At 32.3% G+C, this 12906-nt stretch overlaps 2 protein-coding genes across 6 annotated transcripts; one reads left to right on the top strand and one right to left on the bottom strand.

Annotated features, from left to right (window-relative positions):
* Nucleotides 1-1022: 1022 nt before the first annotated feature.
* rtet (major facilitator superfamily domain-containing protein rtet) lies at nucleotides 1023-8405 on the bottom strand. 5 transcript variants are annotated; one of them, XM_074143815.1, is made up of 10 exons: nucleotides 8304-8346; nucleotides 5840-6004; nucleotides 5615-5718; nucleotides 5383-5541; nucleotides 4066-4251; nucleotides 3892-3997; nucleotides 3566-3786; nucleotides 1993-2083; nucleotides 1779-1916; nucleotides 1023-1659 (listed from the first exon to the last, which is right to left on the bottom strand). In XM_074143815.1, exons 1-10 carry the CDS (start codon nucleotides 8329-8331, stop codon nucleotides 1559-1561), a joined length of 1299 nt encoding a protein of 432 aa, XP_073999916.1. In that variant the 5' UTR covers nucleotides 8332-8346; the 3' UTR covers nucleotides 1023-1558. The 5 variants fall into 5 exon arrangements, with proteins under 5 accessions (XP_073999916.1, XP_073999917.1, XP_073999918.1 ...); XM_074143816.1 differs by lacking the exon at nucleotides 8304-8346 and adding an exon at nucleotides 6251-6971; XM_074143817.1 differs by lacking the exon at nucleotides 5840-6004 and having other exon boundaries at nucleotides 8304-8405.
* Nucleotides 8406-9306: 901 nt separating this feature from the next.
* LOC141462180 (calmodulin-like protein 4) lies at nucleotides 9307-12728 on the top strand. The gene is made up of 5 exons (XM_074143825.1): nucleotides 9307-9533; nucleotides 9618-9648; nucleotides 9713-9844; nucleotides 9912-10094; nucleotides 12410-12728. The coding sequence occupies exons 1-5, from the start codon at nucleotides 9531-9533 to the stop codon at nucleotides 12508-12510; spliced, it is 450 nt and encodes a 149-aa protein (XP_073999926.1). The 5' UTR covers nucleotides 9307-9530; the 3' UTR covers nucleotides 12511-12728.
* Nucleotides 12729-12906: the final 178 nt, after the last annotated feature.

Here is a 12906-nt window from a genome sequence, read left to right as displayed (position 1 = left end):
CAAAGGACCAGCCAGAAAGTAAATAGTCAAAATCTCTCAACTGGAAGAACTCTTTCTTGAAAGGTTTTTCAAGATTTTTCGGAGAGGACTTATACATTTTGTAAAAACTTTGCTCACTAGTTTCACTGGCATCGGTCAACGCAATTTCTTTTTAACCCTTGTTCTTGAAAATTCTATTGACATTTCTGTAAAAAAAAAGGGTGCAGAATTGCTTCCATCTAAATTACTTTACTTCAGTAGGGTATGGTTCTATTAATCACAAAAATATCGAGCCTAAAATAAATCTGAAACATCCCTTTGATGCATTTTACTTTTTTTAGATTTACTCGAAAATCGTTCAGACGATTTTACTTGAACTTTGCATACTAACTGTGCACATGTAACGCTACTATTTTTAATTGAATTATTTTTATAAGAAAATTAGTTTCAAAGCAATTCTGAGAATAGGCTTCTCTTTTATATAATATTTTCGTATAATACAAGGTTCAACTACCATATAATTATCTAAAAATTAAATGCATTCTGAGATTTGGACTTTGAAGAAAATATTAAAGTTGGAACTTTGTAAATAAGAGAAAAACATGCGAGCGTTCACGCCAGATTTGTTTTAAGCTTTTCTAAAGAAGAAGATTTGGTTGTTCAGTCTTTAACAACGAACGAGAGGGCATAATAACCCATTGGTTCATTGCCCAAAAAAAAGTAAATGTTCCTTTCTTGAGATTTAAGAAATATCGTGTACTAAAAGCTGCCGTTACTTTATGAGAAAAAAGCTTAGAGTTGTCGCTCATCAAATCGGAAAGATCCGTAGACAATATTGTTCAAAGCAGAACAGATCTTCGATCTAATGGAAAAAGAAATTTTAGGGAATGTGAAGATTCAATTATAGCTTCTAAGTCCCCGTGGCTTCTTATGCCCCAATGACGCAGGCTATATTTGTGGTTAACAGAAAAAATGTCAGATGGCTTCCTTCAATGAGGACCAGAGGGATATAAATAAATAAGGATAAACTTTCGCTAAAAACATTGAAAATTATAAAAGTACCATATATTCGGCAATATTGCGCCATACTTTACTTTCTCAACATAAAATATAAACATACAAAAAATTCAACCTTACTACATACAATTTATACATGATTCGCTAAAAATATAATTTATTTTTCTTTCCTCTCTAGAAAAAATGGAAAACATAAAGTAGATTTGATCAACTTAATCCTTAATTTGATCCAGGAGGGAATTTAAAAGTGGATGGATGGATTCTTACAGACTCAGGTAGCACCCACAATATATTCTAGTGTATTAGTCTAGCGTCGTAATAAGTATAAATTACAATTTAAGTCAACAATGACATGCTCGTGTTCTTTAATTGTGACCGCTTTCGTACTTTATCTTAGAGGTTCATATTTTAGGTACAGAAGTTGACTTCTAGCTCCAGTTTCTGTGACTCATACACTGATTGACCAAGTCAGAATGAAGGAGCACAAGCATGCTATTAAGGCTACAGTTAACTGCATATCCAGTATTCCGGTTCCAGCATCCACTTAAGATATTGTTTAAGACTACGTTTGTCTGATTTTGGTTGCCTTAAGGGCCATCCAAGGCCACAGTAAAGCCACGGCTCCAATTGTATAAGTTAAACTAGATCCGAGACTCCAATAAACTGAAACCAAATATTTTGAAAACGTTCATTATATGGTTCTGAAATATATTAAATAAAGTCAGCTTCCACATTTTTTAGTAAATTATCTAAGTAAATTAATAAAATATTTTCTTTCTTACCAATAGAGGCAAGGATGGGACCTAGAGCTCTTGCTAATGCCCCTAAAGATCTATAAACTCCCATTACAGTCCCTTTCTGATCTTTTCCACCAAAATTCGAAGCCATTGTTGTCATACAAGGCACAACCATTGCCGTAGCTGAAACATCAGAATTCTGTTCAGAATGGAAGATCATGACCGACCAACCAAACTACTTATTACCACCAATACATACAAACAGCAAACAGGAATACACCCACATAAAGAAGCGTTTCAAAGGTTGCGAATGCCACACAAAGATATGATGGTATAATAAACATCAAACCCTGAAACATGAACAAGATTTAGCGTTATAACCAATCCGCAATCGTTACAGAACATTCAGATTTATAACCTAATAGCAACTTTACTTCTGATATTGTCAATTTTAACTATTGCGTCCCTATTTACAAATATTCAAAATACTGTTAAATTTATTCAATGCCATACAAGAAAGTTTTTCTTTCTCTTAATACAGTAGAGTGAAGAAGTATTGTAATGATAATGATGTTCTTCGAGTATCTGAGATCACATAAGTAAGAAAAAGTTGATTTTTACGAATATGTATGAGTGTGAGTTTGTTAATATGTGTGACCTGCATAACAAATGAAAAATCAAGGCGTATTGAAATTTAACGTTTTGTTTAGTTGCAACGGTGGGAACTCAGCAATAAGCTTGGGACAAAATAAGCCAACAGAAGTTGATCTTTTTTAGAATCTATTTTACATTTTTTAAATCTCTAACGACATCTTTAAACTAACGATACAAATTAAGCATATAAAACTGTCACTGATAAATAATTAAATAATAAAAATTTGAATAGAACGAAATACAAAAATGTATACATTTTTAAATAGTTGCTTTTTAGCGGTTTTTGTTATGTCTGGGATTACAGCCTATGGTACTTCAGCTCTTGAAAGTATTAATTATGTCTGTATCCTAGACAATTCGCACTCAATGTATTGTGTGCTAAGCTCAAACCAATCTTCAGATCAAGTGCGACGTTTTGCAGGACACATTGTTATCAACTTCAACGATACTGCTAGATGACCACATTAGCAAAAATGATTTAGAGAGCATCACAAATTTAACGGTCGTACATTACTAGATATTAGTCATCACGATATCCAAGTCATTATTTGCCAGTCAGAGAAATTTCTCTACACGGCAGAAAAAGTCTAATCCGAAACCTAAACATTATTCAGACACTACTAGTAGACCAAGACTTGCATCATTTGTGACATGCAAAGCTATTCTTACCCATCTTCATCTCTTCTTCGCTATAGCTCTTCAGTGGGAAAAATTCTAAATTGAGCCACCACTCTCAAGGTAGACCGTAAGTGATCTTGACTGGGAGGCTAATAAACAAGATTAAAAAACCTATTAAAACTGACCTCCTACTTTACCAGAAAAGGACAAATAGACTCAGTAGTAATCGAATATTTTACAATAACAATAAAGCACTCCAATATCCAACTTTCTAATCAAACTAAACAGTACACAAATGGATTCAACTTAGATCTGACCATTAACAGGCATACCTATAAACACAAACTACTGACCTTCTGAACTGATTTCTGTAATTGTTATTAGGGATTTTATAAGCTTTTTGGTGGAATGTTTTTTGAAATGTGTGGTTGTTGAGGATGTGACTAGTTGATAGGTAGCAATTGTTAGACTGTTTCATATTTATACTAGTGGGTAGACATCCCACAAATATGAAAGCTCGGAACAAGATAATTTGGATGTAAAATGAAATCGTTACTTACCAAAGTTGCCACTGACTTGACCCGCTCAAGCGGTACTCTACGAACCCAGCTTCCTTGAAGAAAAGCCATTGTTAAACCAATCCAAAAAAACATGACTCCTTGTTTCATTGGGGTGAAACCGAAATGATGGTGAGTAACGAACGTCAATGTAAACTCCAAACCAGAGTATATAAATAGATATACGAAATAAATAAGACCAAGCCGTTTGAGATCATTTCTCCCTAAAACACATGTTTATTTCAAGGAATGGAAAAGGTTTTATTATTCTAAAGCTTACTATTATAAGAAATGTTGCTTTTTTTTTCGAAAGAGAGAGAAAAAATTACCAGCTTCCTGCAAGTGCTTTACCGCTGAAAAATTGAAAAGTGAAATTACATTTATATAAGTAATTGCATGGCTTAAACTTTCAGCTACAGATTTGGCACGTTGTTCCTGAAATATATTTTAATTAATTTCATTTTAAAAAAATGAAGTTGGCAGTTAAAATTTCCACTCCTTACCTTTGGCAATGTTTCCTTAAAACAAAATATTACAAATACAATATCTGTACATGCAAGAAAAAGAGCGAAACTTGCTGGAAGTACGAACCAATTCGCTTCAGATTGCGAAGAAGCCCATTTTGCAAATAAAGCTCCTATTACTGGTCCGATTACAAAACCAACTGAGAAAGCTATGCCCACTAGAGCCTAGAAAATAAAGCATTCATAAGTAAATGGTGACTAATATCCTAATTATAATTATGTTATTACTGAGTCTTGGTGCTACTCAGTGTTCAGACAAACTGCATTGCACTGCACTTAAACGTTATTAAAAGTTTATGACATAAATATGATCCAAATACTATAGAACTTTTTTCTTTTATTGACCTTTACTTAAGCTTATCTCCTTTAAAATTGTTGATTTAATTTGATGGCTAGTATTTGATCATGTTTGCATCAATGACATTTGTGGTGCAGTATGAATGGGATATTAGATCCTTAAAGAACCTTAGAGATCTACACTGAAAGTAATATATTTCATTTTAAATTTTCTAAATTTAAAAAATATAATTCAATATTTTTTAAGCATAGCATTGAATTATTGGTCAAAAGTGATTTAAACATCAGCTAAGTCACCGAATCGAATTAACATTTGAATACATTAAAAGTTAAGTTGGGTAATAATCAATTAAAAAGTGCGAAGTAAAATAGAAGGAAGCGATGACCAAATGTGGTTCCATTCAATGCCTAAGCTTATTAAACGGAAAGAGAGAACTCTTAAGATTAAAATTGTGCAAATCACATTGGACTAACAAATTCCAGTTTTTCCTATGAATTTGTAATACTGGATCAGTATATTTTTTTAATTTTTCTTCTGACTTCAAAAATTTAAAAATCCATGAGTTGAATACCTAAGTTATATCCAACGTAGTTGCTTTGAACAAAAAAGAAAAAAAAAACTTTTGAAGTCACAAATTTCACCCCGCAACCATTATAAAAGAAATAATTAGTTTGCCCGAATTCAAACATATATATCAATATGTGCAGATTTACCTATACTTATAACCATAATTTTTTCTTTTACATGTTTTTCTTACAAGTTTGTAGTTTCTGTTTTTTAAGAGACTGTATTTATTGTTTTGCTCACTCGATTATATTATAAAGGTTATTTATTTAATTTGTTAAAAAGTTTATATGACTAACTTTCTTGTGGAAACTATTGAAAATAAAGGAAAAAAAATTACTAAATACGAGCGTATCAATTTCTATGGGGAATGAGTGTTCCATACCTTGCTGGAGATATGGCACACTTTCACACTGACTTAAATTTACGCTTACCATTCCCGCAGTTCTAGTAGCAGGCGTAGAAACGTCTGTAATCACAGCTAACGAAAGACTTACATTTCCCTTGCTGAGACCTCCCAACATCCTTGCAAAAACAAAAGTAGTAAAACTGTAAGATACAGTCCAAAGGGCGTACGACATCGCAATACCTACCTAAACAACATAATTACATAGTTAATTTTTATTTATGACGTTAACAGAACCATTTTCTAACAATGCACTTTACCAAGCTTAGAACAAGAATGGGCTTTCTTCCATAGACGTCAGATAAACCACCTGATAGAGGTGACACAATAAACTGTAGAAATGAAAACATGGAACCCAGTGTACCTGCGAACATAACATTTTTTTGAATATACGTACGTATTCAAGCAGTTTACCTTTGCAAATCGCCTAAACTAATATACTAAGCGAGCGAAACAGATGGAAATTTCAGAATGAACGTTATTACCTCCGAATAGAACTGAACTATAATGATCCGGAGCTCCAATCGTTCGCTGAAATGAATTAATGCCACTCAAAAAGTAATTGTAAAGACCTTCTGGAGGGTCATTTTGTCTGTAGTAATCCATTAAAGAAGGCAGTAAAGGCAAGATCATAGTAAATGCCAGTAAATCTATTAATAATGAAATAAAAATAATGTATAACATTTTTGAATTTATTTCATTTTTTGTATTTACTTCTGACACACTTTCCATTCTTAAAGTGGTAATATTTAACTTGTCAAAAGAATAAAAGGAATGATTTATTATTTTTAATGTCCAGTATACAATGGAAACTAAATAACATAAAAAAACTACACTAAAAAAACGTTGAAGGTTAGTAAGTTCAGCAGGTTAGCCCACCTACTTAGCTTACATACCACTGAGCAGCAGAGCACATACTGATGTGAATCTGACTTGTTGGCTTCTGCTACAGTTGGGGAAGTGAATGCTCTGGAACCGGAATGACTGCACATCAGCATCGTCAGACTTTGAACTAATTCGTTAGAGTGAAGCTGCGCAGCACTTGTACGCGTTTATCTTTACATACATATGTATGTATGTCCACAATTCGTAATAGCATATCTAAAAATAAATTACATTTGTGTAAAAATCACAATTGTACGTGTAAATAGTATCATATAATCGCATTTTTAGTTTACTGTAATTAATCGAAATCTTATGCACGCAAAATAAAATTAGAATCAATGGCCACTCCAAGATTCATTATAAAATGTAACTAACTAAAACAGATTAAATGTGAAACATACATATGTATGTTCCAGTGCATTGCGATCACTCTAGAGGAATGTAGATTAAGTAAAGAATTTATTTAGGCTAACGGAGCAAAGACGCAACTACAGGTTAATTCTAGACAATTTTGTTCACGTTTCATTATCCATTTATTTTTTTTATAACACATTCTACAGAGGGTTAAATTTGTAAGACTAACATGTGGGTTAAACATTAGAGAAAATGCTTCTAGGGAAGTAACACGATAACAAGTGCATTTTTCGCTTTTTCGAAAATTGCCTGTAAAATTTTCTCTTAATTTAATATGTGATACATGCATGTAAATCTATAACTTTTTAAAAAAATAGTTTTTCTAGGAAAATTCATTCCTGGGATTTTGTGGTGGGTGGACGAAGGTTAAAAGAATAATTTCGGAGTAATGTGCTGTTCTACTTCTAGAAATTTAATATTTTAAACTTTTCTAAAAATGTGTAATTAGAATCTCAAGTACATATGTAGTTAGAAAAAGTCGTGTGAGTTTTCACAACAGTTTAAAATAAGCGGTAAGCGGCCCCAAGAAAGCCTGTTAAGGGAAGTTTTATGGAGGGTAAGGGCCCCACACACGATGGGGTTGTATGTCATCCTAAGGTTCATAATATATTTTCCCCTCTAAAATTAATAGTAAATGAAAGAACAAAACCGAAAATAATTGTAATTAAAATTATAAAATATTTTTTTCTCAAATGTACTGAAAAAAGTTTTTAAATTGCTATCCAAGAAAAAAAATAACGTTAAAATCAGTTAAACAACTGTTTAAATATGTCATGAATAATGTTGTTTGATTTCTTTTAATTAATTCTCGAATTATTTGCGCTTCGAACTAAACAATTTTCATTAAAATAGATGTTTCTGTAAATTTATGGCTGACTTGAGTATAAATGCCTTTTGAATGATGTATAAATCTACATTGAAAATTATTAATTTTAATTTCAGACTATTCGTACCTCACTTTATCACTCTATTTAAAAATTACCTTCTCATCGAAAAGAATTATGCTTCTCAAGAATCCCATTAGAAAGAAGTTAAGTGTTTTAAACGGTACTGAATGAAAACGCGTAAAAGGCTAAATATTTACCAAAAATTAAGTTGCAAAGTTAAATAGTATCATTTTTTATTCTAAACTTAGATAATAATTCCAGAAGTTTTAATAATTCTTTTAAAAAAATCATAAAATTATAATATCCATTCCAGATGTACATGCGCCGTTTGGGAATGATTTATTTTAGATAGTAAATTTATTTTCGAAGAAACTATGATATGCTTCATTAAAGTTTAACGATTAAACATAGTTTTATATTTCCTCTTCAAATGCATGTTTTTATTTATTTATTTTTCTTGAACGATTCTTTTATTACTTTTTTTCTGGTTACCGTCTCACGTATTCCTAACATGTATTTTGTAAATCGCTCTGTACTTTTCCAAGTTTTTGTATGTTCTTTTTTTTGTAATCTTTTCCTCGGGGGTGGCTTCGATTATTGAAGTCGTTCAGAAAATAGATTCGTACATACCATCGCACAGACCAATCAAATTTGACATATTTTTCTTTTTATTCTAGCATTTTACAACTGTACAGCTAGAACAACCAGAAAAAGATAAAATGTAAACAAAGATATTGCGTTGACTTATTGCCAGCGCACATACATTGGCTTAATTTCGTGAAGGCGGTCATCCACTGATGATAGCCGCAATAAGCCCTTAGGTGTTAGGGAGTACTACTTCCACTTTGGATAGCCAACCTGAAACACTAAGATGGTTTAATTAATCATAAAATTGAAAAATCTTTTTGTGGATGCTGTTTCTTTGTTATGTGACATTAGAAATGTTAACTATATGACAAGATTTCTCGAATTAATATTTTTTAGACAAAGACTAAATATCCTTCAAGGAAAGAGAGTCATCATGGTCAGAAAAAGCATACCTAATTCAAGTTCCCAACGGAAAAATTAATTTATATGTATATAAAACTTGCTTAAAACATTTTTGCTATTAGTGAACTAAAAAATCTGAGAAAAAAAATCATGTTTTGAAAATAGAGCTAATTCTCATCACTAAGGATTCAGCGAAATGACCAAACTGATATGCTATAACAGCGGTTCCCAACCTGGGGTACGCGAAAGATTGTTTAGGGGTACGCAAAAAATTTATGGCGGAAGATATAAAAATTATACAGATATATTATTAATGAGAAAAAAATTATATAATAAATGATTCCTACAACTTAATTACAAAATTATTATAATAAAACTGAATAACACATAAATTGACAAGAATTAAGTACTCATTCGATACTGCAGTATTTTTTTTAAAAGTAAATATATTTGTATATCAAAAATTATTAAATGATTTCTTGAAAATGTAAAAATTCGAAAAAATGTTGCTTTAGTTTTGACTAATATTACACATGGCCCGCATATAATTTACTTCTCCTTTATTAACGCTTTGCTGTTTCAATTTACGACCCCTGCAATAGTTATTGGTTTGAAATGTTTAACTATTCATAAATGATTTTTTTAATAGGAACATATCATATGTATATGTTGTTTACAAGACACATTTTATTCAGATTGTTTTGCAGTAAATGTAAAGTTACAATACGTAAAATCAAGAATACGATTATTTATTTTATATATACTATGTATGTATATATTAGGGGTACACACTGAGGAAACAATCAGGTAAAGGGGTACACTAATGAAAAAAAGATTGGGAACCACTGTGCTACAATATGAAAGCAAGCTAATTGCTAGTAGCTTACCTGACCCCACTCCCTCGTAAACTAAGAACTATGTATTGTCATTTTTTGTGTGTTGGACCCGTTACTTCCTAACCTATTTACTTGGCAAACTTAGAACTACCGCTATATTGAATATGGTAAAGTACATTTTCTAATACTTTTTACGGCATTATTTTTAATGTTACAATTATATTTTTCATTATATATAATCACTTTTCTAGGCCCATCATTTCAAAGAAGAGGATATAGATGGTATGATTATTCTTTTATTTTTACTGTGTTAAATTTTCAGATTATAATTTAATGCATATTTCAGAATTTAGGGAATGCTTTTTTCTTTTTGCAAGAAATGGTCACATTAGAACACTGGATGAGTTGACAGTGATTATGAGATCACTTGGCATGAGCCCGACCATAGCAGAACTGAAAGGATACCTAAAGGAAAAAGGTTTAATTTTAAAAATTATTTAAGGTTTATATAATTACATAGTATGATTTCTTAACCTCTCTTATAGGTGGAAAAATGTCATTTCCCGATTTTTTAAAAGTTATGCATGTGCACAGTAGAGTCGAAAATCTTCCTCGAGAAGTAGTTCAAGCATTTAAGGCAGAAGATTCGACTAAAAAGGGGACGATTCCTGGGACACATCTAAGACATTTGTTGCTTCACTGGGGAGAACAACTTAGTTCTAAGGAAGGTAATTATTTTAGATATTCGTTTTTATAAAATACTAAATTAGTCAATAAAACTTGTAAGAAGGCACTACCCTTCCAATAGTAACAATAATATGTATATTATTATTTATTATATTAATTTCTAAAAATTGTGAACATTCGCACGACTTTTTCTCCCAATTTTCAAGGTTCTAATTTAGAAATACGTTTTCTTCACTCTCTGAATTTTTGAAACATATTTACCTCCTTACATTATACAGTTTATAAGCATCTAAGTAAACGTCTCTCTCCAGAACTGCCCTTAAAAGAATTTTCCTAGAAAAATGATTACGATAATAGTCGTAATAAAAGATATTTAGAGGTAATAATGTATTAGAATAAGTTAAATTGTTAAAAAAACCTTCTTTCTTAAGTTAGGGGATAGTTAAGTTTCTACATATTGCTATATTCCGTTTTATTAATCTTACAAATTCTGCGGTGCATAACGCCTCCTTAATATACGAGGGTCGTTTGACAAGTCTGTGCAAAAATAAAAACTACTTAATTTTTTGGGGTAAACCTTTTTTATTTTTCAACATAGTCTCCTTTTAGGCTTATACACTTCGTCCAACGCTGCTCTAGTTTGTTGATCCCTTCCGAATAATAGGATTTGTCCAAGTCTGAAAAATAGCCATTCGTTTCTGCAATCACCTCCTCGTTTGAATAAAATCTTTTTCCCGCCAGCCATTTCTTCATATTGGGGAACAAATAGTAGTCCGAGGGAGCCAAGTCTGGAGAATAGGGGGGATGTGAAACGAGTTGGAACCCTATTTCCATTAATTTTGCGACCACAACTGCTGAGGTGTGAGCTGGTGCGTTGTCGTGATGGAAAAGGACTTTTTTGTGGGCCAATCGTGGGCGTTTTTCTTGCAGCTCGGTTTTCAAACGGTCCAATAACGATGAATAATGTGCACCTGTAATAGTTTTACCCTTTTCCAGATAGTCGATGAGGATTATTCCTTGCGAATCCCAAAATACAGTCGCCATAATCTTTACGGCCGAAGGAACGATCTTCGCCTTTTTTGGCGCAGATTCCCCCTTGGTAACCCATTGTTTAGATTGTTCTTTGGTCTCAGGAGTGTAGTGATGTATCCATGTTTCATCCACAGTGACGGATTCTTCTGGAACAGCTGCAAACCGTCCTTGCAACACTTCACACGATTTCGTTTTTGGTCAAGCGTGAGCAATCGCGGCACCCATCTTGCGGATAGCTTTGTCATTTCCAAATGTTGATGCAAAATATTATGTACCCGTTCATTCGAAATGCCCACAGCACTAGCAATCTCATGCACCTTCACTCTTCTGTCATCCATCACCATCACCATATCATGGATTTTATCAATGATTTCTGGAGTAGTAACCTCAACAGGGCGTCCAGAACGTTCAGCATCACTTGTGCCCATATGGCCACTCCGAAAATTTTGAAACCACTTATAAACTGTTCTAATCGAAGGTGCAGAGTCACCATAATGTTTATCAAGCTTCTCTTTAGTCTCCTGAGGCGTTTTGCCTTTCATAAAGTAGTGTTTAATCAACACACGAAATTCTTTTTCGTCCATTTTTTGAAAATCACTCGACTTCCTCGATTCAAACGAATGCCAAACACAAAGAAATAGACCGATCTGGCTGAAACTTGGTGTGTATTCTTCCAAGAGATGCTACTAACTAAACATAACCTCGATACGCGCCAGTAGTGCTATCTCTCTGACTTTGCACGGACTTTTCAAACGACCCTCGTATTAATAACACCTTTGACCCAATCCTCCTCTAAAAGTGATTGTTTCCTCCTTAACCGCATTTTGTTAAAAAAATGTTTCAAACAAACTTTCAGGGCTTCGTAAGTGCAATAGAAATGCTAAGGTTGAAGAAAATCATGGGAGACATTTTAAGAAGTCTTTTTAGTTGATTGCTATTTCTGGGTCAGGGACTACACCTAAGTTTCTATCGATTGCTTAACTAAATATAAATTTATAGCTTCCCGCTGACTTCGTTTTACTCACATAGACACTCATGACAAGACACATTCCGATAACTATTTTTCTAAAACAGGGGTCTTTAAAAAGGTTGAAAAAATTCTAAAGAATTCCTTTGTCATTACTAAGTTTAAATATTTGAAAAAAATACGGTCCTTTAAATCTTTCTTTTATTAAGTAATCTTTGAAGGAATGTGGTTTGTGTATTAAGGATCACTTAAGATAAGGTAAGTTATGGCGTTTAGCTGGGCGTAATGTTCCGTACAATTTTTCATGAAAACTTTGAATGCTTTATTTAGAATGTTGTTAAGCATTTATGTTTACAGTTGAACAGATATTCAGAGAAGCAAATGTTTCTACAAATTCAATGGTTAAATATGAAGACTTCGTCAAGATTGCTTGTGCTCCAGTACCAGATTATTACTGAATGGAATGCTTTAGTTTATTATTTTCTATATTTATATTTTCTCTTAGTTTTTCTTTCTTAAAGGAACAATGATTAAATAAAAGTATATTCTTTAAAAGTGCAATGAAAGAAATGTATGTCTTCAAATTTAAAATTTGTAAGGAAATATTTGCGCATGGATAGGAGAGTGACTGCAATAAATGTACTTAAACTTTTTGAAATATATTTATAAAACAACACCTAAAAGTACATGCCATTTAAACCATATTAGATGTCTAGTAGCACCCTTAGTTTCTTACAAAGGCAAAGCAAGATATGCTGAAATAAAACAAAAAGTAGCATTAAAACATCTAAAGATTCAATGAATTAAATGCAAAAAGTATATTACAACATACGTATAAAAAGTGTGCCAAACAA

The sequence above is a fragment of the Rhodnius prolixus genome, unplaced genomic scaffold (genome assembly GCF_049639745.1).
Source record: "Rhodnius prolixus isolate KJV_2025 unplaced genomic scaffold, Rpr scaffold_18, whole genome shotgun sequence".
Lineage (NCBI taxonomy): Eukaryota > Metazoa > Arthropoda > Insecta > Hemiptera > Reduviidae > Rhodnius > Rhodnius prolixus.
The sequence above is the reverse complement of the archived record's forward strand: the minus strand, read 5'-3'. Positions and strand labels throughout refer to the sequence as shown.

Bases quoted from the DNA above. Each gene is read 5' to 3' on its own strand.
- rtet (XM_074143813.1), bottom strand. From the start codon at position 6,086: ATGGAAAGTGTGTCAGAAGTAAATACAAAAAATGAAATAAATTCAAAA. The intron at 5,542-5,614 runs GTAAAGTGCATT...TATGTTGTTTAG, and splicing joins CCATTCTTGTTCTAAGCTTG to GTAGGTATTGCGATGTCGTA. The intron at 4,252-5,382 runs GTAAGCGTAAAT...TTTATTTTCTAG, and splicing joins CTACTAGAACTGCGGGAATG to GCTCTAGTGGGCATAGCTTT.
- LOC141462180 (XM_074143825.1), top strand. The intron at 9,649-9,712 runs GTATGATTATTC...TGCATATTTCAG, and splicing joins CAAAGAAGAGGATATAGATG to AATTTAGGGAATGCTTTTTT. The intron at 10,095-12,409 runs GTAATTATTTTA...TTATGTTTACAG, and splicing joins ACAACTTAGTTCTAAGGAAG to TTGAACAGATATTCAGAGAA.